General features: G+C 35.7%; 5 protein-coding genes across 7 annotated transcripts; 3 read left to right on the forward strand and 2 right to left on the reverse strand.

The window, feature by feature from the left end:
- Window positions 1-1,609: 1,609 nt before the first annotated feature.
- On the reverse strand, window positions 1,610-4,006 carry LOC129245914 (uncharacterized). Of its 2 annotated transcripts, none has more exons than XM_054884355.1 (6): window positions 3,709-4,006; window positions 3,391-3,644; window positions 2,582-3,332; window positions 2,453-2,515; window positions 2,180-2,375; window positions 1,610-2,130 (listed from the first exon to the last, which is right to left on the reverse strand). In XM_054884355.1, the coding sequence occupies exons 2-6, from the start codon at window positions 3,569-3,571 to the stop codon at window positions 1,963-1,965; spliced, it is 1,359 nt and encodes a 452-aa protein (XP_054740330.1). In that variant the 5' UTR covers window positions 3,572-3,644; window positions 3,709-4,006; the 3' UTR covers window positions 1,610-1,962. The 2 variants fall into 2 exon arrangements, with proteins under 2 accessions (XP_054740330.1, XP_054740329.1); XM_054884354.1 differs by having other exon boundaries at window positions 3,391-3,541; window positions 3,709-4,005.
- Window positions 4,007-8,206: 4,200 nt separating this feature from the next.
- On the forward strand, window positions 8,207-12,460 carry LOC129244820 (ankyrin repeat domain-containing protein 13C). The gene has a single exon (XM_054882690.1). The coding sequence runs from the start codon at window positions 8,389-8,391 to the stop codon at window positions 10,042-10,044; it is 1,656 nt and encodes a 551-aa protein (XP_054738665.1). The 5' UTR covers window positions 8,207-8,388; the 3' UTR covers window positions 10,045-12,460.
- A 2,898-nt stretch (window positions 12,461-15,358) lies between these two features.
- LOC129245027 (essential MCU regulator, mitochondrial) lies at window positions 15,359-16,077 on the forward strand. 2 transcript variants are annotated; one of them, XM_054882985.1, is made up of 2 exons: window positions 15,359-15,425; window positions 15,541-16,077. In XM_054882985.1, the coding sequence occupies exons 1-2, from the start codon at window positions 15,366-15,368 to the stop codon at window positions 15,865-15,867; spliced, it is 387 nt and encodes a 128-aa protein (XP_054738960.1). In that variant the 5' UTR covers window positions 15,359-15,365; the 3' UTR covers window positions 15,868-16,077. The 2 variants fall into 2 exon arrangements, with proteins under 2 accessions (XP_054738960.1, XP_054738961.1); XM_054882986.1 differs by lacking the exon at window positions 15,359-15,425 and adding an exon at window positions 15,461-15,485.
- A 542-nt stretch (window positions 16,078-16,619) lies between these two features.
- On the reverse strand, window positions 16,620-19,594 carry LOC129245728 (glycerol kinase). The gene is made up of 8 exons (XM_054884069.1): window positions 19,333-19,594; window positions 19,140-19,268; window positions 18,953-19,082; window positions 18,667-18,881; window positions 18,391-18,603; window positions 17,866-18,311; window positions 17,443-17,804; window positions 16,620-17,389 (listed from the first exon to the last, which is right to left on the reverse strand). Exons 1-8 carry the CDS (start codon window positions 19,408-19,410, stop codon window positions 17,172-17,174), a joined length of 1,791 nt encoding a protein of 596 aa, XP_054740044.1. The 5' UTR covers window positions 19,411-19,594; the 3' UTR covers window positions 16,620-17,171.
- A 947-nt stretch (window positions 19,595-20,541) lies between these two features.
- Window positions 20,542-22,871, forward strand: LOC129246346 (uncharacterized). The gene is made up of 4 exons (XM_054885094.1): window positions 20,542-20,937; window positions 21,079-21,204; window positions 21,342-21,528; window positions 21,594-22,871. The coding sequence occupies exons 1-4, from the start codon at window positions 20,910-20,912 to the stop codon at window positions 22,345-22,347; spliced, it is 1,095 nt and encodes a 364-aa protein (XP_054741069.1). The 5' UTR covers window positions 20,542-20,909; the 3' UTR covers window positions 22,348-22,871.
- Window positions 22,872-24,233: the final 1,362 nt, after the last annotated feature.

Below are 24,233 nucleotides of genomic sequence, written 5' to 3' on the forward strand. Positions count from 1 at the left end.
TGAGAAGGTTGGGAGAAATTTGCTTGAATCTTCCGGATCACGTCTAAGAAAACGCTGTACTAAATTTACCTTGCTAGAAGACTTTAATTCTTTCAGGATTTCTTCATTGGAAAGGTAAAACGCAACTCCTCGAATTACGCCATATGTTTCAAAGGCCGTTCTGGGAATGCAAGGCTTTAGTTTCATTTTTAAAATGTCATTATTGGTGACGAAATTGTTTGCCGATCTGGGATTGAAGAAGAATACTTTATATAAGGTGATACCAACTGCTTCAATTATATCGATATCCTGTATTTTTAAGTGACGAATATGCTGATATAGACTCATGCCATTTCTAATTTTGATATTTTTGAATAGGTCACACTCTGAGGTGTCTACCAAAACAAAAGGTTTGCCTATAAAATTGGATGGATAGTAAACGGAGCTATCAGATTTATTTGTATTCTGGATTTTTTTGGCAGTTGCATTTTATTCAACTGTATCAGTTTCAGCATTACAAATATTTTGAATTTTTACGGAGTCTTTCGAAGATTTTACAAACTCACACTCCATCATCTCCTCATTTCCATCTGACTGAAATCCACTCTTTTCAACCGAAGCATGTGGCTTGGTCGGATCAAGGATATGTTTCACTCTTTTTTTCTTAAATATCTCGCTTTGACCTTTATTTTTAGTCTTTCGCAGATTTGTATCCACTTTCTCATTGCTAGCGCAAAATTCCTCAAAATCCTCTGCTGAGCACGATGCCGAAGGCGTTGAGGACGCCATCGCATCACCTTTTTTGCGGCTCACCGCAGGCACTTTTGCGGTAAGAAAACTCTATACATTAGCCTTTCAGGTAGAAATTCCAGGAAGTAATAAAAAAACGTGGTTTTCACAGACAGAACTATTACAGCGCTAAACACCGAATTCCGCGGAAAAAAATGTCACTATCTATTAAATAAATAAATAAATAATTGGCGCGTACACTTCTGTTAGGTGTTTGGCCGAGCTCCTCCTCCTATTTGTGGTGTGCGTCTTGGTGTTGTTCCACAAATGGAAGGGACCTACAGTTTCAAGCCGACTCCGAACGGCAGATATTTTTATGAGGAGCTTTTTCATGGCAGAAATACACTCGGAGGTTTGCCATTGCCTACCGAGGGGCGACCGCTATTAGAAAAATGTATTTTTTTTTGTTTTATTAATTTTGCTTTCACCGAGATTCGAACCAACGACCTCTCAGTGAATTCCGAATGGTGATCACGCACCAACCCATTCGGCTACGGCGGTCACTATCTATTGTCTCTTTCAATTTCACTACGCCTTTTCTTTTTTCGCTAAATGAACCAGAGCACTGAAAAAAAACACACCGATCACAGCTGTGTCCCGAATGCGACTGTCGGTATTACTTTACATAAACAAAATTCATGAAGAATATGGACTTGTTCGAGACACGTAATAAAAGTGGCAATATTGGATCTCGAGCGAGGCCTATTACTCAATATTGAATTGTAAATTTACCGAACTCGGCCTGATTACTCTTATACATATCTGATCACAAACTTTTAAGATTAATGAAAAATAATAGAATTCATGAACAAAATCAAACAAATTAAAAAAAAACAGAAACTAAATTCAGTAATTAACATTTATTTAACTAACCATGTATCAAGTAACCATATATCAAATTTATTCCAAGAAATCCACAAAATTTGTCAAATACACATTATAGATTAGAAATATAACTTAGTTTCAATATTGGAAATTTCTAAGTTTGTTATAACTAAATGGTATTATTTGTGGCGCTATATTAAAAATAGGAATGGTCCAATTGCTTATACATACAATACATAAAGTTCCAACAATTTTTACTAAAGGCAATCCAATGATCCAATGATATTTTAGTTTACGAAAGAAAAATTAAGGACTTCAAAAATTAGCAATATAATTATTTTTCTCTTATAAAGGAGAGAATTTCATTGCTTAGGAACCAAACAAAAGTTTTCTGACTTTGAGGCAAACGAATACTGATATACCAATAAAAATTGTAGTGTATTTGAAATAGCACTTTAATTTAAGACGTTTCTGTTCCGCTACATGCTCATCATAGTCAATATACAAGGGATTTTTTGTTGGACTGAATGATGCCAGCTAAAATAAAAGAAGATTAGTTAAGAAATAAATATGTTAAAAATATTACATATTTGGTAGTTTTATGTAGTTCTCTTATTGTCGTCCGGTACGCATTTACGTTACGTTGCAATATTTGTAGCTGCTCCCGTGAAACCATGCCTAATTTATTGGACTTTATATGCTGCTTTACAAATCGAAGTGTGGCAGTTATTATGACCAAATGTTGTAAATGATTAGCGGTGATCATTAAAATTTCATAGAAACTAATAAATAAAAAACGAAACTTTATTTCCTGAACGCAAAAAAGTTTCTTTGAAAAAACAATAAGTAAAATTCTTACTTTTCGTTTGAAGATCGGCTTACTCTGCCGATAGACTTTTTGGACCAATGATGCAAATGAAAGCTGTGTAATGAAATATTTGGGATTTTTTTGTTTAAAGTAATGGTTTAACATATGAACTTAACTCACTCTAGAAGGCCCTTCATTATTTTCATTCTAAAAATGGGATATCTAATGCCAATCTCCTTCATTTTATCATCATTCATAGAGAGAAATTCTGACAGTGAAATTCGATCTTTTGCGAAATATTCCAAGTATTTCTCAATATTTAATGATGAAAGTATTGCGTTAATTTCCTGAAAATACTCTGGACAATCAGATTTCAAAAATATTCTAGGTATGTAATCACGCAAAGTGTTGTAGCCGAGAAACTGTGGTGGGACAACATATGTTTCATTTTCTTTCGGTAGGAATTCTAGTAGATCATAAAATCCGTGAAATTGCGCTACTTGAACTGGTGTATAACCTTTTCTATTCGCAATAGTTGCATTAACGCCAGCTTCCGCCAATAATTTTACCACATCCGTTCGATTATTTTCTATGGCATGAAATATTGGTGTACAGCCTTGATTATCAATTGCATCGAATGACACATCTTTTATCATTCGATTCACTACTAATGTGTATCCATTTTTGCAGGCGTGCATGAAAGGAGTTGTTCCATACTTGTCGGAAACATTTATAACAGCACCATGTTTAAGTAAAAGCTGAACTATTTTGTCAATGGTATGAGGATCCTTATTTGTGCACTCACATGCCAACATGAGTGGCGTTAGTGAGTCCATCTGTTTATTAACATCCGCTTTGAGGTCTTCTAGCAAGCATCTTACAACAGACAATTGTCCCTCACGACAAGCAGTCATCAACAAAGTAAAACCCCCTGAAATTTAATAGTCATTAAACAGAACTTAAATTTTTCTCATGCAATTACTAATTACCATTTATTGGATCATTAACGGATATCTTTAGTTCCCGAACTTGTTGCATTAATTTTTCAGAGTCCCCGTTAAATATTGATTGCAATACTTCTGCATTTTTATTTTGCTGTTGTTGCCATAATGAAATCGTACGATTTTGATTTTTAGAAGGCTGAAAATGCAAGGAATTCAAAATGTGCATATGTGTTTACAGATAACACTGGCCAGAGAACGTTCTCTGCACTGGCCGTGGCATAATGCGCACGCCTCATGTCCTTGAAAATGAAGTGTGTGGAGTTGAAGGTTCCAATTATAAATACATCATCATCAACTACTAACCATATCACTAAAATAAAAACCTTCGTAGTCATCTGAATCTTCAGAGTCAGTCATTGGAGGTCTATAATTAATTTTTGGTGTAGACATGTTTCTGCTGATTTATTTAGAAATCACAAAGCACGCAAACTTTACTATCTCAATATAGACTCCCACAAAAAATTTACATAGAGCGAATATCGAGATCAAAACAAGTTTGCTAAAAGGGAACAAAGGAGAATATGCGATTGTTTAGAACCGAAAAGGTAAGATCGCTATAGTAGCGGATTTGTTTTTGGGAAAACTTTAGTATATTGTATATCGCTTTGAAAAAAAAGGTTAAAAGGGGGTGATAGAGGGGTGTATCTCCATCTTAAAACTGAAAACCGAACCTGCCGGAGGTTTATAGTTTTAAAGTAATTTAATGTTAAAATTCTCTAATTTAGCGAAAAGTTGGTGTTGCCATACGCCTGAAATAAAAACGAAGTTCGTATGCGGGGATGTTCAGTGGAAGGTTCATTGTAAAACTGCATTATTTTTTGCTGTAATTTAAAATTGAGAAATATTTTTGAAAATAAAAATATACAACACATTTAAACTTAAAAACAATGATTTTAAGCGTAGCACAAAAAATAATCAAGTAATTAAAATTAAATTAAATTAATTAACACAGTATTTTGGGGTAGAACGACTTAAAGATAACCCTCATCAGTCCAACTCCGGCTACACAATCCACAGTATTTTTGCGTAGAACTCCTTTCACGTGGGCGGCCTTCGGCCGCGCTTAAAAAAATAACCCTCATCAGTCCAACTCCGACTACACAATCCACAGTATTTTTTCGTAGAACTCCTTTTCGCGTGGGCGGCCTTTGGCCGCGCTTCAAAAAAATAACCCTCATCAGTCTAACTCTGGCTACGCAATCCACAGTATTTTTGTGTAGAACTCCTTTCCGTGTTAAAACCATTGAACCCAAAATTAAAACATCATATGCGTGTATGTAGTAAGGAGGCACAATAACCCCCATCCCCATCATTAACACTCTAATCTTCTTCTTATTCGCGTTTAAAATTGGAAAGTGATTGCATGGACAAATGTATTTGCATTTAATTTTAATAGAAATAATTCGAATATAAGCATAAAAATCAGTATAAACACGCGTGTGAGTGTATGTATATTTGGCTGGAATTTAGAACAATGCCGATCTTGGAATTTCTGGCAAACTATAATGTTTTTTTAATGAAACTTGGTGGAGATGTTAGTGAGGTGTTAAGGAACACTCTTTATAACTTTAAATTAATCGGGAAATAATAATTTTTTAATTATTTACATTCAAAATGCCCTTGGGAACATCAGTATAATTTGCCACATTACACTCTATATTTTTTAACATTTCACTATAAATCACCAAATATACACTCACACGCGTGTGTGTACCGATTTTTATGCTAATATTCTAATTACATCTATTAAAATTAAATTCAAATTCATTTGCCTATGCAATCACATTCCAATTTTAAGCGCGAAGAAGAAGAAGATTGGAATTACAACAGTATGGTGTTGACGGATGCCTGCAAATGAAAACAAAAATTAAGTACTTGAGTTTAGTGTTAATGATGGGAATGGGGGTTATTGTGCCTGCTTACTACATATACGCATATGACGTTTTAATTTTGGGTTCAATGGTTTTAACACGGAAAGGAGTTTTACGCAAAAATACTGTGGATTGCGTAGCCGGAGTTGGACTGATGAGGGTTATCTTTAAGTCGTTCTACCCCAAAATACTGTGTTAATTAATTTAATTTAATTTTAATTACTTTATTATTTTTTGTGATACGCTTAATATCATTGTTTTTAAGTTTAAATGAGTTGTATGTTTTTATTTTCAAATTCATTTCTCAACTTTAAATTACAGCAAAAAATACTGCAGTTTTACAATGTAACTTCCACTGAACATCCCTACGTGCGAACTTCGTTTTCATTTCAGGTGTATGGCAACACCAACTTTTCGCTAAATTATAGAACTTTAACATTAAATTACTTAAAAACTATAAGCCTCCGGCAGGTTCTGTTTTCAGTTTTAAGATGGAGATACACCCCTCTATCACCCCCTTTTTACCGTTTTTTCCAAAGCGATCGGCATTATACTAAATTCTAGCCGTATATTTGGTGAATTTTAGTGAAGTGTTAAAAAATATATAGTGTTATGTGACAAATTATAGTGAAGTTCCAAAGGGCATTTTGAAGGCAAATAATTATGAAATTATTATTTCCCGAATAATTTGCAGTTATAAAGAGTGTTCCTTAACACCTCACTAACATCTCCACCAAGTTTCATTAATAAAGACATAATAGTTTGCCAAAAATTGCCCAATATACATTATTCTAAATTCCAGCCCGATAGGTTGAGTCCAGAGGGAGAAGGGTGTTAGATGAGTAACAAGGGGTGTGTGAAAGGGTGGTTAGTGTCGTGCGGGGTGCCTTCACATACAGGACATATGTTTGGTATGTCGGGATCAATTCTGGATAAGTAGGAGTTTAACCTGCTACAAAATCCAGAACGTAAGTGTGCCAGTGTTACGTGCGTCTCACGGGAAAGCTGGAGCTCTTCATCTGCTGTAGGTGGTGGTTGGGCTCCGATTACGACATTCGGGGGTCGGGAGCTTAGGAAGGTGGGGACGGTCTCCCGATGAATGTCGTTCATTGTCTGCCTAAACACTGGTCCAGTAAACGTCTGTTAGTTTTGTCCTGGATCTCGTCGGCATAATTGAGGAAGTGTATCCTGACGTGCCTGGGAGGCGGCTTTGGCTCAAGCAGATGTCTGCAAGGGTGAAACCTGTGATAGCATCCTAACAGGAACTGATTGCTGAGCAGTTTATTGTGCTCCAATGCAGGGAGCATCTGTGCCTCGTGGTGAAGGTGTTACAGAGGGGACATCAGGAGGCAACTCTCCGCTTTCCGAATAGCAGTGTTTTGGCAAATCTGGAGCTTTATCCACTGCGTGTCACTAGTTCCAGGCCACCAGACAGGCGAGGCGTAGTTAAGAACCGGCCGGCCAATTGCCTTAAAAGTAGATAGCAACAATTCTTTGTCTTTGCCCAAGTGCTGCCGACAAGCGTTTTGAGGACCCTGTTGCGATTTTGGACTTTAGTGGCAATTGTGGTTGATTTTTACCTTGAGTTGCAGTTTGACCTCCTTTGTCCCGGTGGTAAAGAGGGTAGCCGTGGACTTTGTGAAAATGCGAGAAAGGTCGGTAAGGTATACGTACAGGACATTAATGTCGCTGCCTGACGCCTTTATCGCCTTGGTCTCGGGAAATCACTGACAAGTGACTAGTAGCGTGGAATGGCTGACAGTATCGAAAGCCTTCTTTAAGTCCAACGCTATTACGACAGTCCTCTAGCAGGGGCGGTTTTGGTCAAGCCCGCTGTGGCGCTGTGAACTCGTCAGAAACTATGCTGATGTGGGGCTGGGGCCAGGTGTTTCGTGAAGAGTGGGAGTAGGAGGACCTTAAGTGTCTTCACTACTGGGGAAAAGAGAGTTATCGGACGGTTTCAGTAGCGGGGCCACTCTCCCTGCTTCCCACTTGTCAGGGATAATGAAAATAGCCACGGACAGATTGAAGACCCCTACAGTATGTTTAATCCGTCAGGGCCAATGGCTTTAGATGATTTGGTTTTGTTGATGGCCCCATGAATTTTGTCATAGGAGAAAGTAAGTGGCGCACTGTCGTTCGGCAGTTTTTGCAGCCGTCTGGTGGAACGACGCTTGGATCTGTCAGCCGGAGGATGCAGTGTGAATAGTCGTCTAAAATAGCTCGCGAATCGCTTCGGGTCCGAAGAAGTGCAACCGTTAATGGTGATGGCCACCTTGCCGTTGTGCTTCGTCGGATTCGACAGCGACCTTACGGTGGACCAAAGCTTACTTGCACCAATGCTGAAGTCCGCTTGTGTTGGTTTACCAGTTGCTGAATCTCCGAATTGAGATCCCTAATGCGGTGATCCTCAGGATCGAAGTGGCGTAGGTGATCACGCTAGTTGTTGTTGTTTTAACAGTAATAGAAGCCCTGTCACTGTAGGGTGTACCACCGGTCTTCTCTTGTGGTTGGTTGTTGTTGTTGTTGTTGTAGCAGCATAAACATTCATACGGGGAATGCTGCTGGAGTGACAGTCCTTGGCCGGATATAAATCCGGGTCGTTTCGGTAACGTAGAACCGACTGTCGTGGAAACGTCTTGTGTTTGGTAGTTTCTATTGCTTTCGCCTACTCTTCCTCTTCAGAAACAAGTAATTCCCCTTTTGTTTGTTTATTCGTGGAGGCTAATGGCACCGCAAATTCGGAAAGTGCAACCCTGTTCTCTATCATCTTTGACGATGGTCTATGGATTTGCCCTGAAACCAGCGCTGTCAATTTTTTAAATTATTTCATTAAAATCTATTACCCATCGAGAAACAGCTGAGCAAACGGGAGGGTAGAAAATCCGAAGCATAGTCATAGAGAGTATTAGCAACCCTGAATACTTCAAACACGAAGTTAAGCAAAAAGCGGAAAGGTTCTGTTGTGGAAATTCAATAATTTTAAGCAAAAGGAGTATATAAATACTTAATATTCTAATGAAATATATAATTAATACTCTAATGAATTGTAAGGGATTTTAATATTGTGGGAAACATACTGTAAGTGGTAAGCATTTTCGCAAAAACAACAATGTCGAAGGAAAAAGAAGAAAATCAAGAAAACAAACAAACTGACCAGAGCGCAGGTGGCAGCGGCAATGGAAAATTTGGATTGAGTCCGGAATCTGATGGTATTACAAGTTGTGGCACAGGCCATTGTAGTGCTGTTCAAGGAGCGGAATATAAAGAGCACAAAAAAACTGCACTCGACGAGTCACCGCCTTCAGTATCACTAACACCGACTCCTACTCCGTCTCCAACTACTGACAATCGGCGTGAAGGCATTGGCGCCTGTTCATCAAACACACTTTGTGAGAATGAAGATTACGCATTACACAAAAGTGTTTTTGAAGGCGATTTTAAGCGATTAGCGCGACTTATTCAACGATCTCCAGCCGGTTGGCAGCCTCAAGAAAAAATCGCCTGCAAAGATAAGCACGGTAATACACCCTTGCATCTGGCTGTTATGCTCGGTAGAAAGGAATGCATACATTTGTTGCTCGCTCATGGTGCGCCAGTTAAAGTAAAAAATAATGAAGGTTGGTCACCGCTAGCTGAGGCAATCAGCTATGGTGATCGTCAAACAATTTCGGCCGTGCTGCGTAAACTTAAACAGCAGTCCCGTCAGCATATGGAGGCTCGGCGTGCTAAATTAGTTCGTGCTCTTCAGCAAATGAAAGATTTTTATATGGAGTTAAAATGGGATTTTGCATCCTGGGTTCCACTAGTGTCACGCATGTTGCCGTCCGATATCTGTCGTATACACAAGTCAGGAGCAACACTTCGACTCGATACGACATTAGTAGACTTTAATGATATGCGCTGGGAAAGAGGTGATATTTCTTTCATCTTTCGAGGCGATCGCCCGCCACATGAATCATTGACGGTGTTAGATAACGAATATGAATGTTATCAGCATGTTCGATATGAAGATGCAGATATCGAAGACGAGGTGGATGTGCTGATGTCCACGGACATTTTAGCGGCCCAAATGTCAACAAAAAGTATACAATTCGCTCGAGCACAAAGTGGCTGGATTTTCCGCGAAGATCGAAAGGAATTGGTTAGTGGACAGTATCAGTGCGACTTATATTCAATACAAGGCCTAGTCCTGAAGCAAAGGAAAAGGCGGGAGCACCTTTCCCACGAAGATCTGCAAAAGAATAGAGCTATTGTCGACTCGATAACCCGAGGGGGTCGTCGAGCAAGCGTAACCAGCGCGAATGGAGCAGGGGGATCCAGTGGCGAATCAGCAAATGGATCCGCAACAGAAATGCCACGAAGAAGCTCATTGCAACCACCGAATCCACCCACAGCTACATGGGAGGAATACATTAATGCGCCTGCCGGTAAGTGCCCCCAATTGGGACGTCCACCAGTACATAAACAATCAAACAAAACTATACGGGCCACGGTAGCTATGAGTAAAGATTTTCCGCTTAGTGTAGAAATGCTGCTAAACGTGTTAGAGGTAATAGCGCCCTTCAAACACATAAATAAATTACGGGAGTTTGTTACATTAAAATTGCCCAGTGGATTTCCTGTCAAAGTAGAGATACCTGTGCTTCATACTGTAACAGCAAAAATAACATTTCAAAAGTTTGAATTTCGTGACAACATACCAGAAACCCTGTTCGTCGTACCATCGCATTATGTTGAAGATGCACGTCGTTTCCCAGACTTATGACCGGCGGCGCCTCCACAACAACAAACAGCGGACAGTGTTGATTTGAACCGAAATGCTACCAGCGAAAACTCAATACCTACTCCAACAAGCACTAGACCGAAGTCGCATGCCAGTTTCGACGAAATCGATTAGTGTACATACATATACAGAAAACCAATGAGGATCTACGATAATCGCAGTCAAACGTTATCTCCGACGAACTACAAATATGTATTACAAGTATTAGTCGTCGTATTAATCGAGTATATTACGTTCAAAAACAACAGGATGTTTAAAAGAGAATTGTAAATATCCAAATACAGATTATGGTGCATTTATACTGTTTTTCCGACGGCTTTATTATGTATTTTGCCCAAAGACAATGTGTACCCATATGTGCGTATAAATAAATACATGTATATACTATATGTACACAAATGGCAAATGTTTGAAAATACATACATATATTAAATCCGTTTCCAATCAACTCCGTCGCGCCTTATCAATGAAAGGTATATAATTTGGTTGAATTAAGGAATTGAAATGCTGCTAGTAAAACGGTAATTTTAATTTTGACACTATCTTCTGATATCATTACTTGATTTGCTGTAGTAAAGTATAATTTCACTTATCGGAGTATGTTAAGGCGCAATACAAGCATTAATATTTGATTATGCCTGTTTTCTTCAAGGACTAAATTTTTAAAACTGTTTAATTATAAGTAGTATAAGTGTGGCATCAAGGCGTATTCTCAATTCAAACATAGGAAGTATTCGGATTTATGTCACTTGTGTTTTTTTGGTAAACCAAAAACTTGTTGTCGTACGTATATACATCTGACCATAAAAATATCATTGGCTATAAGAGGCATATCAGTTTAGTATGACATCAAAAAAATATTAGCACATAAATATTATATTCATGAAAGGCATTAAATATTGTTATATTGTGTTAGTGTGTATATGTTGTTTGCCATTACCAATACATGCATGTTATTTTAATTTATTGTCGCAAATCATATTTATATTATTACGCAATTAGTTAATTTTTCCGCATAAAATATAATATCCACATGTTGATAAAATGGAAAATTCTGCTTATCATTCTCATTGATACGAGTTGACGCTATCTATAATGCGTGTATGTGTATTTACAATATATACTTTTATGATTTATTTGCAGGCTGTATTTCTTCAATGTTAAAAAATTAATTTAACATTCAAGAAAAGTGTGGAATTTTAGGGGCTTTTAATTCTTTTTCAAAAATCTTGTCGTTTAAGGTCAAGGTTATGATAGATTTCGCTTTTTCTGGACGTACATAAACGTGTATACAATTAGATGTATATGCATATGTTCATTATATATATATGTACATACGTACATATATACATAGTTTAGTGCATATATTTCAGATGCAATTAAATCGTAAGCATAAAACTAAATACCATGGCTACAAAGGCTAAATGTAGAACTTCACTGTTAGTAACTAGGTTACCCAGGAAACACCGTTCACAAAACTTAAAATTAATATAACTAGTTTATTAATACTTGATAAAAAATTATTTAATGCATTCCCTATTCTTAACTTGCGAAATGCTATTTGTCACAATTTCGTAATTTTTTTCATAATCTAACCAAAGTTTTATTAACTATTTATTATATATATAATATATATATATTATTTTTTTTTTTGGAGAGCTCTTGCTACGGTGTTTTTGCATTGATTTTAAAAAAATAAGCAAGATTCTGAAAGGTTATTTATCTGCTAACATTTTGGTTATACTGACTTATGTTTGGCTAAATATTTTGGAAGCTGCATTCAATAAGACAAAGGTACTTTGTTTCGATATTTTCAAAATCGGCGGGCACGATAGGTCACTATATGTGAGGGGAAAAGAACAATGTACATGGCTTGGAAATTAACGTTTTAACTTTTATTTATGGAGTATGAACACTGCATATGTTATAAAAGTTAGGAATTTTTCTTTAATTCATTTTTCTTCTCTTCTTTGGTCAATTTTTGGCGTTTTTGTATGAGCTTCTGCCTCTTTGCAGCCTCTCTTTCTTTTTATCTTTCGGCGGCAAATTGTTTTTTTGCTTCCGCGTCCGATTTCTTCTGAGCTGCAACTGCTTGCTCAGCGCGTAATGACTCTAACATCACTGCATCTGTGAGAAGTGCAGCTTTACGTCGCTTCCGGCCTCGATTTGTTGGTTTGCGCAGTGGAGCTTTAGGAAACGGCCAAATGTCCTCAATTGGAATTAATAGGTCGAGACTCGATCGATCTGGCTCTTGATCGGCATTCGATAAAACAGGCTCTTCATGGGCATTCGATGGACCAGTCTCTTGATGAGCAATCGATGGACCAGCCTCTTGATCTGGTTCGTCCTCGTACGGACGATCAGTTACGAATGCTGGCGTGAAATCATCTTCCGAAAAAATGCCAGTTGATCTGAATCCAGCGATGATATTCATGCTGGAAGCACTTTTCAACAAGGTTTCAGCTACCAGTTCAACTATTCGGTCCATGGTAATAGGAATGCCGGAATGATTTAACATCCATGCCTTGCAGGAATGGTCAAAATAAGTTTTTAGCGGTCCAAATACTCCTCTATCGAGAGGCTGCAAACGATGGCTGGTGTGCGGAGGAAGAGTTAATACTTCAATATTATTATTCTTACAAAAGTCTATTACAGCAATTGTCATGTGAGATTCGTGGTTATCCATGATGAGCAAAGTTTTTTCAGTACTGGATCGAATCGCATAAATTTTGAAGTGCTTCGAACGGAATTTTAAATTGTTTAGAGGCTGATCGAACACTAGCGCCATCTCGGACTGCCGCGATTGCGTTTTTTACGTCCTCTTCACTTCGTTTCGGCGTTTTTCGCACATAATTACACACCATTTTGCTGCAAAAACAATTAAAATTTATTTTATTCAATTAAAAGTAGTGACCTATAATGCCCCCAGACGGCTGACCTATAGTGCCCCCAAGCACATGTTTTATGTTAATGTCGATATTTTTTTTAAAAACAAAAATATCAAAATAATAATAACACATTATTCGTGTTCAGCATTATTTTCTACGTAAAATAAAACTCACCTGACAAATATTTACATACATTAAATGCATTGCACCGTAGAATAAAAAAATCCTATGTCGGAGAAAAGCTCACAAAAAACTAAACGACGCCAGAACTAGGATAACTAATCAATGGTGACGGCCGAAATGACAGTCGCGAACGTTGTTCCCACCACGTATTCAATTCACATAAGACGAGTGACCTCTGCAAAAACAGTGCGACGAAAACCCCACCTACCTATTGTGCCCCCATACCTATCTTACCCCATTCTACTCTACATTTCTGATTATATACTATATGCTCAGTATTTGAACTCTAAAAGTATTTCAATTGTTTTTTAGTTGATCTGTTTTAGGAAAGTGTATTTTATTGATGTATCCTTGAAGAAAATAAATGTGGGAAAAAATTAATACATGCTTTAAGATTTTTCAAAAAAAAAAAAAATATGTAAAATACTTCTCTGTGCGAACTGGTAGTCAATTAAATATTATGGTTGATGCTTAACTTTAATTTTAATCCTAAAAGATCTTTTGCTTAAGTTAATTTTTTAGCATTCGTAAATGTATGCAAGTACAATTGTTACCTTTGATTGTTCGAAATGTTTGATGAAGTAAAATGTCACTATAAATTATAAAAGTGTGTCACATTCAGTAAATGTATACATTTGTATCTTACCACGTCTTAGGTTTAGCTGTAGCAAAACATGTTTAAAAGTTATTTGTGCTAATGAGCAAAAGAAGAAAACTCAAATCAAAACATTTACGTCTCAACTAGAAAAAACTTTCTCTACATAGACATACCCGAAAATAGAAATTCGCAGTGCAACTAGAGCCTAATGCACATATTTCGTGTTCATGTATTTATGTGTTTTATTGAGTTGCACAAAAAAATAATTACATACATTCATCTATCAATGACACACAATACAATACATATATACGTTTTGAAGTTCATAACAGCTAATATAAATTAATGTAAGCAAGAGTGATAATATTAATTAAAAAAGTTTTAATGGACCAGAAAAAAATATGAAAAAGAAAAAAGGAACTGGCTGCCATACATATTTGAATACTTGTACATGTTGACATTTGTTTATTTAAACAAAGTTGAGTAACGTCACGTACCGCCTAAAAATTCATTACTATTCTCACAAAACTACAAAATGGCAATGTGTTATATGTTTATATGTAAAATAAGTACATATTATACACTGACTACTAAATTTATAAAAAAAAATTAAATTTTGTACTTAAATATAAAGGGCAGTGCACAATCACGGCTTACATAAGTAAAATCACGTAAATAGATAAACCAAAATCATTACCACGTGCATGCGCACTATTTATGTTATGATTATAAAGATAATAGCGAATAAATGTTAAAGAATTTGATGGAAAACACAATTTATGCTTCGATCACTGTTTATATATCTTTTTTAAGGCTAACTTTTATTTACATTTGTAAGTGATTGCCCTGGCTTTCTTATTGAATATTATTATTATTTTTTTTTTAATATAATATAAACTCGTTGAGACGTTCAATATAAGAAAAAATTTAGATAATTTCCCTTTTTAAAGAACTGTGTAATCCTGATCACTTTATGACTACTAATGTAATGCTTAATATATATGTAGCTCTATAAGTTCCAAACCAAAGTAATATCGTAACTTATGTCTCAACATCTAAATGCCTTTCACATTTTCATTCAAAATGTAACATACATAAATATTATTTGTACAATAGAATTACATATATCATGCAATAAAATTAATAAAGATGTATAGTAAAGATTTTTCATTATGTGCTGGCTGGTAGGACCATATAAAATGTACGAGTCTACATACCTATTGAAATGAACCTCCACAAGAATTAAAAAGAAATCGTACGTTTCCAATACCTTTGCGTTTCTTCAGCCGAATCTACGCTACCGAATACTAGATTAACAATTCTCAATTCTTTTCACCATGGAATTACCAAAATTCGTAACTTGTCACCTAAAGGAATGCTGTAAAAAATGTTTTTTTTTACAAAAGTAATAACATTATCTTGGCATAATTAAGGCTGCTTCGCCAGTTTTTGGTTTTCCTTATAAATATTTTAAGTCATCTGCAAACTGAAAAACTATTTTTAAAACTATATGTTTCATAATCACAAATGCATTATATATTCTTTATCATATTTATATATGCCATAATCAAAAAATTTTATACAGTTGAAAGTAATCGGTTACTAAAAGCAACCTTGTGTCCCACGAACAGCTGATGCTACTCCAAGGAAAAACAAATACAAAAGAGCTTTCAAAAATAAAATTTTATCTGGTGGTAAGTCATACTGGTATATTTTTATTTGAGTTAATTTTAAATTTATTTTCCTTGCGAAAGGTGTCATAAGCTAATAATATTATCAATATATATATACATACGTATTTTGTTTCAGGATAATCGGTGGCATTTCAACAAAGCACAACTAGTAATAATGGCTCTTTCTCACCTTATACGGCCATTGTCGGTGTCGCATAGAGCAATTAATCGATCACTAAGGATTCGTGCTAAATTAGAATATATTGCGAAGAATACACATTTTCGCAGTGGCGCATTAAAACCTAAACCGAAGCAAACTCCATTTGGCATTGTGTTTGTTTTTTGCGCTGTTCTACCCGGTTTGTTCCTTGGGGCTGCTATAAGCAAGAGTGTGGCTAACTTTTTGGAGGAAAACGACCTCTTCGTCCCGTCTGAAGATGACGATGACGATGATGACGACTAAAGTACATTGAAAATTGCCAACAATCGCAATCCTAATAGCTATTTTGTTTCAGAATAATAAAATTATTTTAAATCAAAAATAATGAATGGATGAAGTTAATGTAAATCAAATGATTGTTTCGAATTATATTTTTAGTTAAGAACTGTATTGTTTTAATAATTAAGCATATTTAAATTGATAATAAAGCTTGTTGACTTAATGCACAGTAAATATTTAGAAGTTATAATTGACAATAAACTGGAGCATACGGGTTAAAATAAATAATTGGCGCGTACACTTCTGTTAGGTGTTTGGCCGAACTCCTCCTCCTATTTGTGGTGTGCGTCTTGATGTTGTTCCACAAATGGAGGGACCTACAGTTTCAAGCTGACTCCGAACGGCAGATATTTTTATGAGGAGCTTTTTCATGGCAGAAATACACTCGGAGGTTTGCCACTGCCTGACGAGGGGCGACCGCTATTAGAAAAATGTTTTTATTAATTTTGCTTTTACCGAGATTCGAACCAACGATCTCTCAGTGAGTTCCGAATGGTAATCACGCACCAACCCATTCGGCTACCGCGGCCGCGCCGCATATGGGTTAATAACCTTTAAAGTGTTTCGCGTTTACAGGAATGGCATGATACTACTGATGATAATACTTTTTGTTACAGCTTAAAATGGCTGGATTACCGACAACCTAATATACCTAATGTCAATTTCACACCGATAACTATAGCTTGATATTTTCCTATTCTAAATTAAAGAACACATTTATGATTCAACAATTTTATTAAATACATACATACCCAACCGAATTAAAGGCTTTTTTCAGTTCATATGAAATATTACAATACAATAGGTAATAAATTAAAAACGTAGTTAACATAAACCTTACATGATAATTTATATAAGATTTTTCTACTTTTTTAAACCATAGATGTCATTTTTACTTAGCAAGATATAAACTTATGAAATCTTCATGGCATTACAAATGTAATTTCACAAATCACAATAATAGATAATGGAAATAAATGCAAACTATGCAGTGTTAAACCACTCCTAATCGTGCAATATATCAAACAAACTGCTAGAGTTGTGGATTAAAAGGAAGCGTATTCAGCAAATGACATGACTAGATACACGCACACTAAACTTTTTGTACGTTGAGACAAGTACAAATTAGACATTAAAAAGTTTTCAAATAAAAATTTAACTACAATTAAATTTATAAATAACTAATCTAATAATCCTATTACAAACTACTAATCATAGGAGTATATTAAACCAATCAAGCACTTTCGAATCTGATGCACATTATGTGTTTATACAATATTGCGGCCATGCAAAAAATTTGCTACGAGCAAGAGCAAAAATGAACTTGTTATATATATGCTACCAGGTAGCGAGCGGCGTATAGGAAGATTGGGATCACTGTCACGTTGCGCGAACAGTTCCAAATCTTCTTCGTAAGTGGCGAAATTATTCCAATTTAAACATTTTTGCACTGCATAGTTCCACCGTTTGTAAAGTTGTTCGCGCCCTGTTACAAATAAAAATGTTTACCAACTTTTTGAGTTATGAAAATTTTCTTACGATTTGCAGTCGTTGTTGGGCTAAATGCGTCCACTGGTGGTGGGTACATCACTTCTGCCTGCAACAAAGATACCACTTTCATGGTAATACCAGCGCATATCATGGTGCCTAATCCTGCCGGTGACGTAGTCTGTGGCTTTTCCAGCAAACATCCTACAATGTCTGCAATGAATTGCACGAAAGCGTTGTTTTCCGCATAGTCGCCACCAAGTATCAAGCGCTCTTTGGTGCTTTTACGATTCCATGTGGGTGTATCCTTTTTAAATGCGTCCAAAATCTCATGGATTTGAAACCCTGTCGCTTCGTAAGCAGCTTGCGTAACATGTTCCGCCGTTGTAAGGCTAGTCAATCCCAGCATGATTCTAAATATCATACACAAATTCTATTTATTAGCTGTTCATCGTTAAAGCATTTATATCTTACCCACGAGCATCGTAACGCCAATATGGCGCATATAATCCATGAAAAGCAGGCACAAAAGTTATCTCTGAACGCTTTGCTGCTAAACCGCATTCTGCATTTAACATTCCGGACGAACAAGAAGACGATATCATGGAACTTTCTCCGAGAAATGTGTTAAGCACTTCTACAACATTGTCATTAGAGTTGATTTCAGTGCTTATACGTAAACCCTTTTTAAGCCAATTAACCGTAGCACCAGCATTGGAAATAGCACCTTCCAAAGAATAAAAAGTAGGTACTTTTGGGCCCAATTTGTAGGCCGCCAAAGATAGCAAACCATGAGAAGATTCGATCAGTTCTTCGCCAGTATTTAACAGTACGAAACAGCTGTCATCGATAATGCAAACATTTTGGCCCACTTTTGTTTGTAGTTGCCCCAACAAAGCAGCTGATTGTTCACCAATGCACTGCGATGGAAATTTTCGATATACACAAAACGTACCAAATAAATAAACAAAAATAAAAAAATGGCAAAATTCACAATACCGCTGCTATAGGAAGACCGTTCAATGCACCCCCAATGACATAACCATATAGCTCAGAGTTAGAGCGTATACGCGGCAGTATTTGCAAGGGAATACGAAAAAAATTGCATAGCTTTACGTCCCATTGTAATGTGTGAACATTCATTAGACTTGTGTATCCTGCGTTGGTAACATCTGTTGAGTGCACACCACTTATATTGGAGCCAGTGAGATTCTATTCAGGCAAATATACAAAGACATGATAAAAGCATTGCTTTCTTTTAAAGTAAATATCTACCCATAAAATCCATGAATCAAGTGTGCCGAAGAGACACGTACCCTTTTCCATAGCTGTGGAAACAGCAGCCACATTTTCTTGCAGCCACTTAATCTTTAAAGCACTAAAGCACGTACTTAAGGGTAGTCCAGACTTGTGACGCAAATAATTCACATCATAATTGACATTTCCAAGCATTGTTTTCAAAAGTGGAGAAGTCCGACAATCGCTCCAACCTTAACCATTAACGCAAGGATTGGTCAATGTTACTACAAATCTCATTGAAATAAATTATAAACTATATTACCAAGAGCATTGTATAAAGAGCCGCCAGTCTCTTTGTCCCATAAAATCGTCGTCCCCCGTTGACTACAGATTCCAATAGCTATTAAATCATAAGGATTTATTTCCAAAATAATTAAGTTTTTGTAGGCAGTCTAAATAGAAAGAACCAAAATTTAGTTAACTAAAAAATCATTAATAAGGCATTATACCTCGATGCATTCTTGTGTATTTTTCCATATTTCTTCAGGATCGTACTCTAGCCAACCTGCGTTGTGGACAATTTGCCGTAGTTTCACCTCGTGAAAAGTTAAGACTTCCGCATTTTTCGTGGAATAAATCTGAAAACATAATTGTTTTAACGAATTTAATCAGAAATATTTCTTTTAAAACTTGTGTACCTACAAGGAAACGACAGTACGTGCTGTTCACGTAGATCACACCAATTAATGGGCCAAAGTTCCCAAAACTTGGGCTGGCCATAACATTCAACTGAGAGATTAAGCCCACCCTTAAAATCGAACCAAACTTTACAGAATATCCAATTTTAATCAAGTAAGGGTATAGTATATTTTATTTACAGAAAGTAAATAGCTTTGGCAAACATGCACACAGAACTTTGTTGCTGCTAGTATGATTGCATAAAAACTATTTCGCTTGATTTCAATTGGCCTTCTATGACATATGCTTGATTACTCACCGGTGTCTGTCCTGAAAGATCAAGCGAAGTACAGTGACAAAAATTCCATTTTAACGCCGTTACAATATTCACTATGACAGCGCAATATAATATACTTACCGCTTAAAAAAATTAAAATCGTTTTTAATTCGATCTCCAGAGAACGTTAATGTTTGACAACTCACACTATTCGTAGCTCGTGAGACTTCTCTATACATTAACGTTCTCTGCAACGTATTTGATGAAAGTCTTACAGTAGAGGTTAAAAACAAATTCTAATAATATTGAGTTTTTCTTAAACAGCAGGAACTATCAAATAATATGCCTCAGTGAGTTATTCAGCCGCGATGACAAAGGGAAAACCAAAAACCGTCTAAATTTTGAATGAAAAACTACAGAAAAGCAGTCAGAAGTTTTAAGACACTTTACTGATGCTAAATAACAAGCCAATCGCTAAAAAAGTGTGGAGGTTCATTAACAACAATAAAGGTACTCCCAAGAGATCGAAAAATATGGAATGGTCAGAATAATTGAATGCCCTCTTCCTTCAGCACTTTAAAAAGCAAATGACCGCTTTACAGAAAAAATCAAACAGTTGTAGATCAACTTCAAGTTAGAAGAATTCAGCCGTGTCTTGAAAAAAAATCTGCATTAAGAAATTCATTAAGAGACACAAATGGTTTTGGAGTAAGCAATCAAGGTAGTGCGAAGATACCTAGTACCATATATGTGCTAGCCAATGAACTCGAACCCAAAGAAAGGAAGAGTTATTAACAGTTCGTTAATAAATAAAGTTCAAATTCATCAATAAAACTGTGTATAATAGCATAAATTTAATTTAAAAACCTTATATGCATACACAGATTGAAATTTTCACAAAAACCTACGTTCTCCAAAATTTGAGAATAGTAAATAATAAAAAAAAAATTATAATTTGATCTCATCTTCTAGAGCTAATACGATATGGCATTTAAATAATTTAATCATTTGAATAAAACATTTCATATGAATCTAATTCAAAACAAAGTGTTTGGACAGGACAATGATGATACACGCGACACCTTCCGGAAACTAGCAAAACTATAACAAAATTAAGCTGAAGTTTCCATGACAGCGCTAAAGGACATGCGCAGGCATTAAACAATAACAAAAAGGAAAAAGGATGCAGGAGCTGTACCAAGCGAACGCTGTTTAATATTGCTTTTACAAAGAATAATTCAACAAAAAATCTTAACACTACGAATTATATTTATATATAATTATAATTTTAGCTAAACCATAACACAGCACGCTTCTTAGTAAAATGAGAGAAACGTATGGACCAGACTTTGGTAAGTTTTCATAAGCTGTGGTCGTCATCCACCTTTACAATAGCATGAAAATATACGTACATAGTACGTTCATCCATATTCATGAAATTTAGGGTGGAAAAGAATACTCCATTTTATTTAAATAATCCAATTGAATTTTAGATGATCATCTGATACGCTTGGTACGAGACAATCCGGCCATTTATGATGTCAACCATGAACACTACAGGCGATACCAAGTTAGAGTCGCAATCTGGGAACGTATTGCTGCTGAGATGCGAACCCCATGTAAGTAGCTATGGATCATTTTGAGTAATACTTGTGTTTTCTCGTGTGTATCTGAAAGAAGAACCTTTACTTTTCGGGTTTATTATATATAAATTTGTGCTTTGTATTTATTTATGCAAATCATTATCAACTTGCAGCAAAATTTCTTCAAACGAAATGGAAGAATATACGATACAATTACTTGCAAGAAATCAAAAGCTTGGAGACCGGATTGGCGAATGCAAATATACGTAAACGACGATTTACTGAAGACTTATCGTTTCTGCAGAATACAGCGCAAACTTACAAAAAGGGAATGTTTATGAACTCATCATACAACAGCTCGTAAGTCCATGTTCTTTCTCTTGAATTTGATTTATGTTTACAGACATCTATTAATTTGCAACCAGTGATAACGATAGCAACAGCTACTTATATACGGACCCTCAAAACGCCAGCACTTATGAAATTATTGAAATCGATCACAGCGACGATGATACCACAGCGATGGAGTACGATGCTAGTGATTATAACGTTGATGCCGTTATGCAGAAACCTCAATTACGTAAGCACGACAAATTGTCTTTAACAACGAATAATTATTCTTATGGTGATGATCAACTGCTTACTGAGTTGCCTGCCTCAAGCAAATCGGAAAAGTCAAAAGAACCACAGCCAGATGTAACCATTGAACAGAAAGTGAAACTAACACCGCCTCAAAAGGCCTTCGTAGCTCCTGAAAATGATAATCCAAATGCGCAAATGGCAATAGCCCCCCCATCACCGTTGCAATCAAATGATTCAAGCCCGTCACCGTTGCTAACTCCAATTGTTGTTATGGGAAATGAACAGAAGTTTCCTTCTAATGGTGAGATATCTTTGAAACCCATACCAAAGCAAGCAGCTACCGCACCAATACAACGACATCAAAGTGGTGTTATCGATGTTGATAAGGGGACACCACACGACATCGTGTCAAATGCTACAAAGCGGAAATCAATGCCCGCTCCTTTTCCAGTTCTAACGCCTATTAATGATCCCATCGAGCTATACTGTCTTTCGCTGGTAGACAGTTTGCGTAGCATGCCGCGTGCAGAGCGGGAGCGAGTTAAGTTCGAGTTTGCTAAAATTCTTAAGGACGCCAAGTATAAGGATCAAAGTTAGTCAATAAAACAAAAACGAAAGTTATCGAAAAAGTAATCATATATGTTGCGCTCGACTTTGAAAGCAACACTTTGTATGTCTGCTTTAATATTCATAAATACAATATTAGTTGCACAGCATGATTGGCTCTTACATTTTAGCTTATATTGCTCGCTTCAGAAATCTGTGTAATACCAGAACTGCTTGCATTAAAAAACTTCTGATTCAAATAGGTATTTCTACACGGTTTTTTGCTGTCGTCAATCTTGCAGTGAAACTACAATATTGCGTTCACGAATAATCCCTTAATTTGAAGCTGGTGAATCTGAATAATGAATTCTTGCATATAAAGCATGCATACCAGGAAAGTTTATTACAATTAAATAATTTGATTTTCCATAAGAAATTTAAATAACACCGTAATGTAAAACCTAATTGTGGCATTTAATTGCAATCAGATTATTAAGTATCAAATAAAATTAAAGTGTACTCGTACAGAAAACCATCTCAATAAAAAAGCGCTTTATGTTTTTTATCTTTATTTACACGGCTCCAATATTGACTTAAGTCTCTAAATACATGTATTCTACTCCAAGTAATAGATAGTATATATGTATGTGGTCGATGAGTAGTTATAGGATACTGAATAAAGATTCCAGTACCAGAATATTTTCGAGAATCGTGAATATTTATGACATTCATGACATGAATTCCTTATTATTTTATAGATAAAATATATAAATGTGTTTTTTTTTTTGTCTTTAGTCTTCATTTTAAGTGAGCTGATAACATACATATGTAGCTATTTTAAAAATTAGAAAATGGTATAATTTTTCTGCGCATATTTCGCCATTCTTTGTTTCGAAGCTATTCAATTCTCCCTCTTAGGAAAAAGCACTTTTATGACTAAGCTGAGCTTGATTTATTTGTATATGTTGTTATGCCTATCTGAATTCTCTGAATTTTGTATTATCTACAACTAAAATATATAAAAGTTTATATTTTGATGAGAACAGGTTTCTTTATATTAATATACCATAGATAACTCTGTACGAATTAATGTCACCCTATTTAGATAGCATTTTTATTGCGAAAAAAAGTTTACTTTTACGTGCACGTATGCGTATTTATTTTTCTAATATTCGATTCACGTAAGAATACAATTTGTTTAGTTATTTCAACATAAGTTTGGTGAATATGGAAAACTTAGAAAAGTGTCGGCTTTATACTATTTTAAGCTCCAGCCAACATGAATACTAACCCAAAAAGTAGTTTTAAATATTTCCTATAATCGACGTTCGAAATAAGGAACTGTCCAAGTTACTTTTATTTTCACAATCAACTACAATTCGTTAGCATTTAAAACTGCACGAGGAAAAATAAAGGCGTATTATTCATTCCGAATAAGATAGATTGAGAATTTGTTAATAGTGTGTTTTGATTTGACAATGAAAATGTATGTATGCTCAAAGATGCCCAAATCAAAACACACATCTTCAGACCAAGAAATCAGATTTTAAACACTAAATGAAAATAATTTTTGTACAACTTAGATTTGCGTTGTTTGCGCTGTATATAGCAATTATTCTAAGTTACAAGATTATTACTGTTGTTCTTCCTTCATCGAGTTTTGCCACTTATCAGGCCGCTAGTTTCGAAAAACCTGCCTTGACTTAAAAATCAATATCCCTGCCTAAAACGTTTTGCTTAAAAAATACTAACTGTAGAAAATAGCTGGCTAGTAAGCATAATCAAACTCTTGCCAAAATTTAGAGTTATTAAAAAAGCTTTGAAGCTAACCAATATTAATATATGTAAATCTAAGAACTACATTTCACCATTTACCGTATCCCTTTAACATCAAATTACTAAGTCATACGTACGAAAGAACGGAGAAATAAAATAAA

Source organism: Anastrepha obliqua, chromosome 4 (assembly GCF_027943255.1).
Source record: "Anastrepha obliqua isolate idAnaObli1 chromosome 4, idAnaObli1_1.0, whole genome shotgun sequence".
Lineage (NCBI taxonomy): Eukaryota > Metazoa > Arthropoda > Insecta > Diptera > Tephritidae > Anastrepha > Anastrepha obliqua.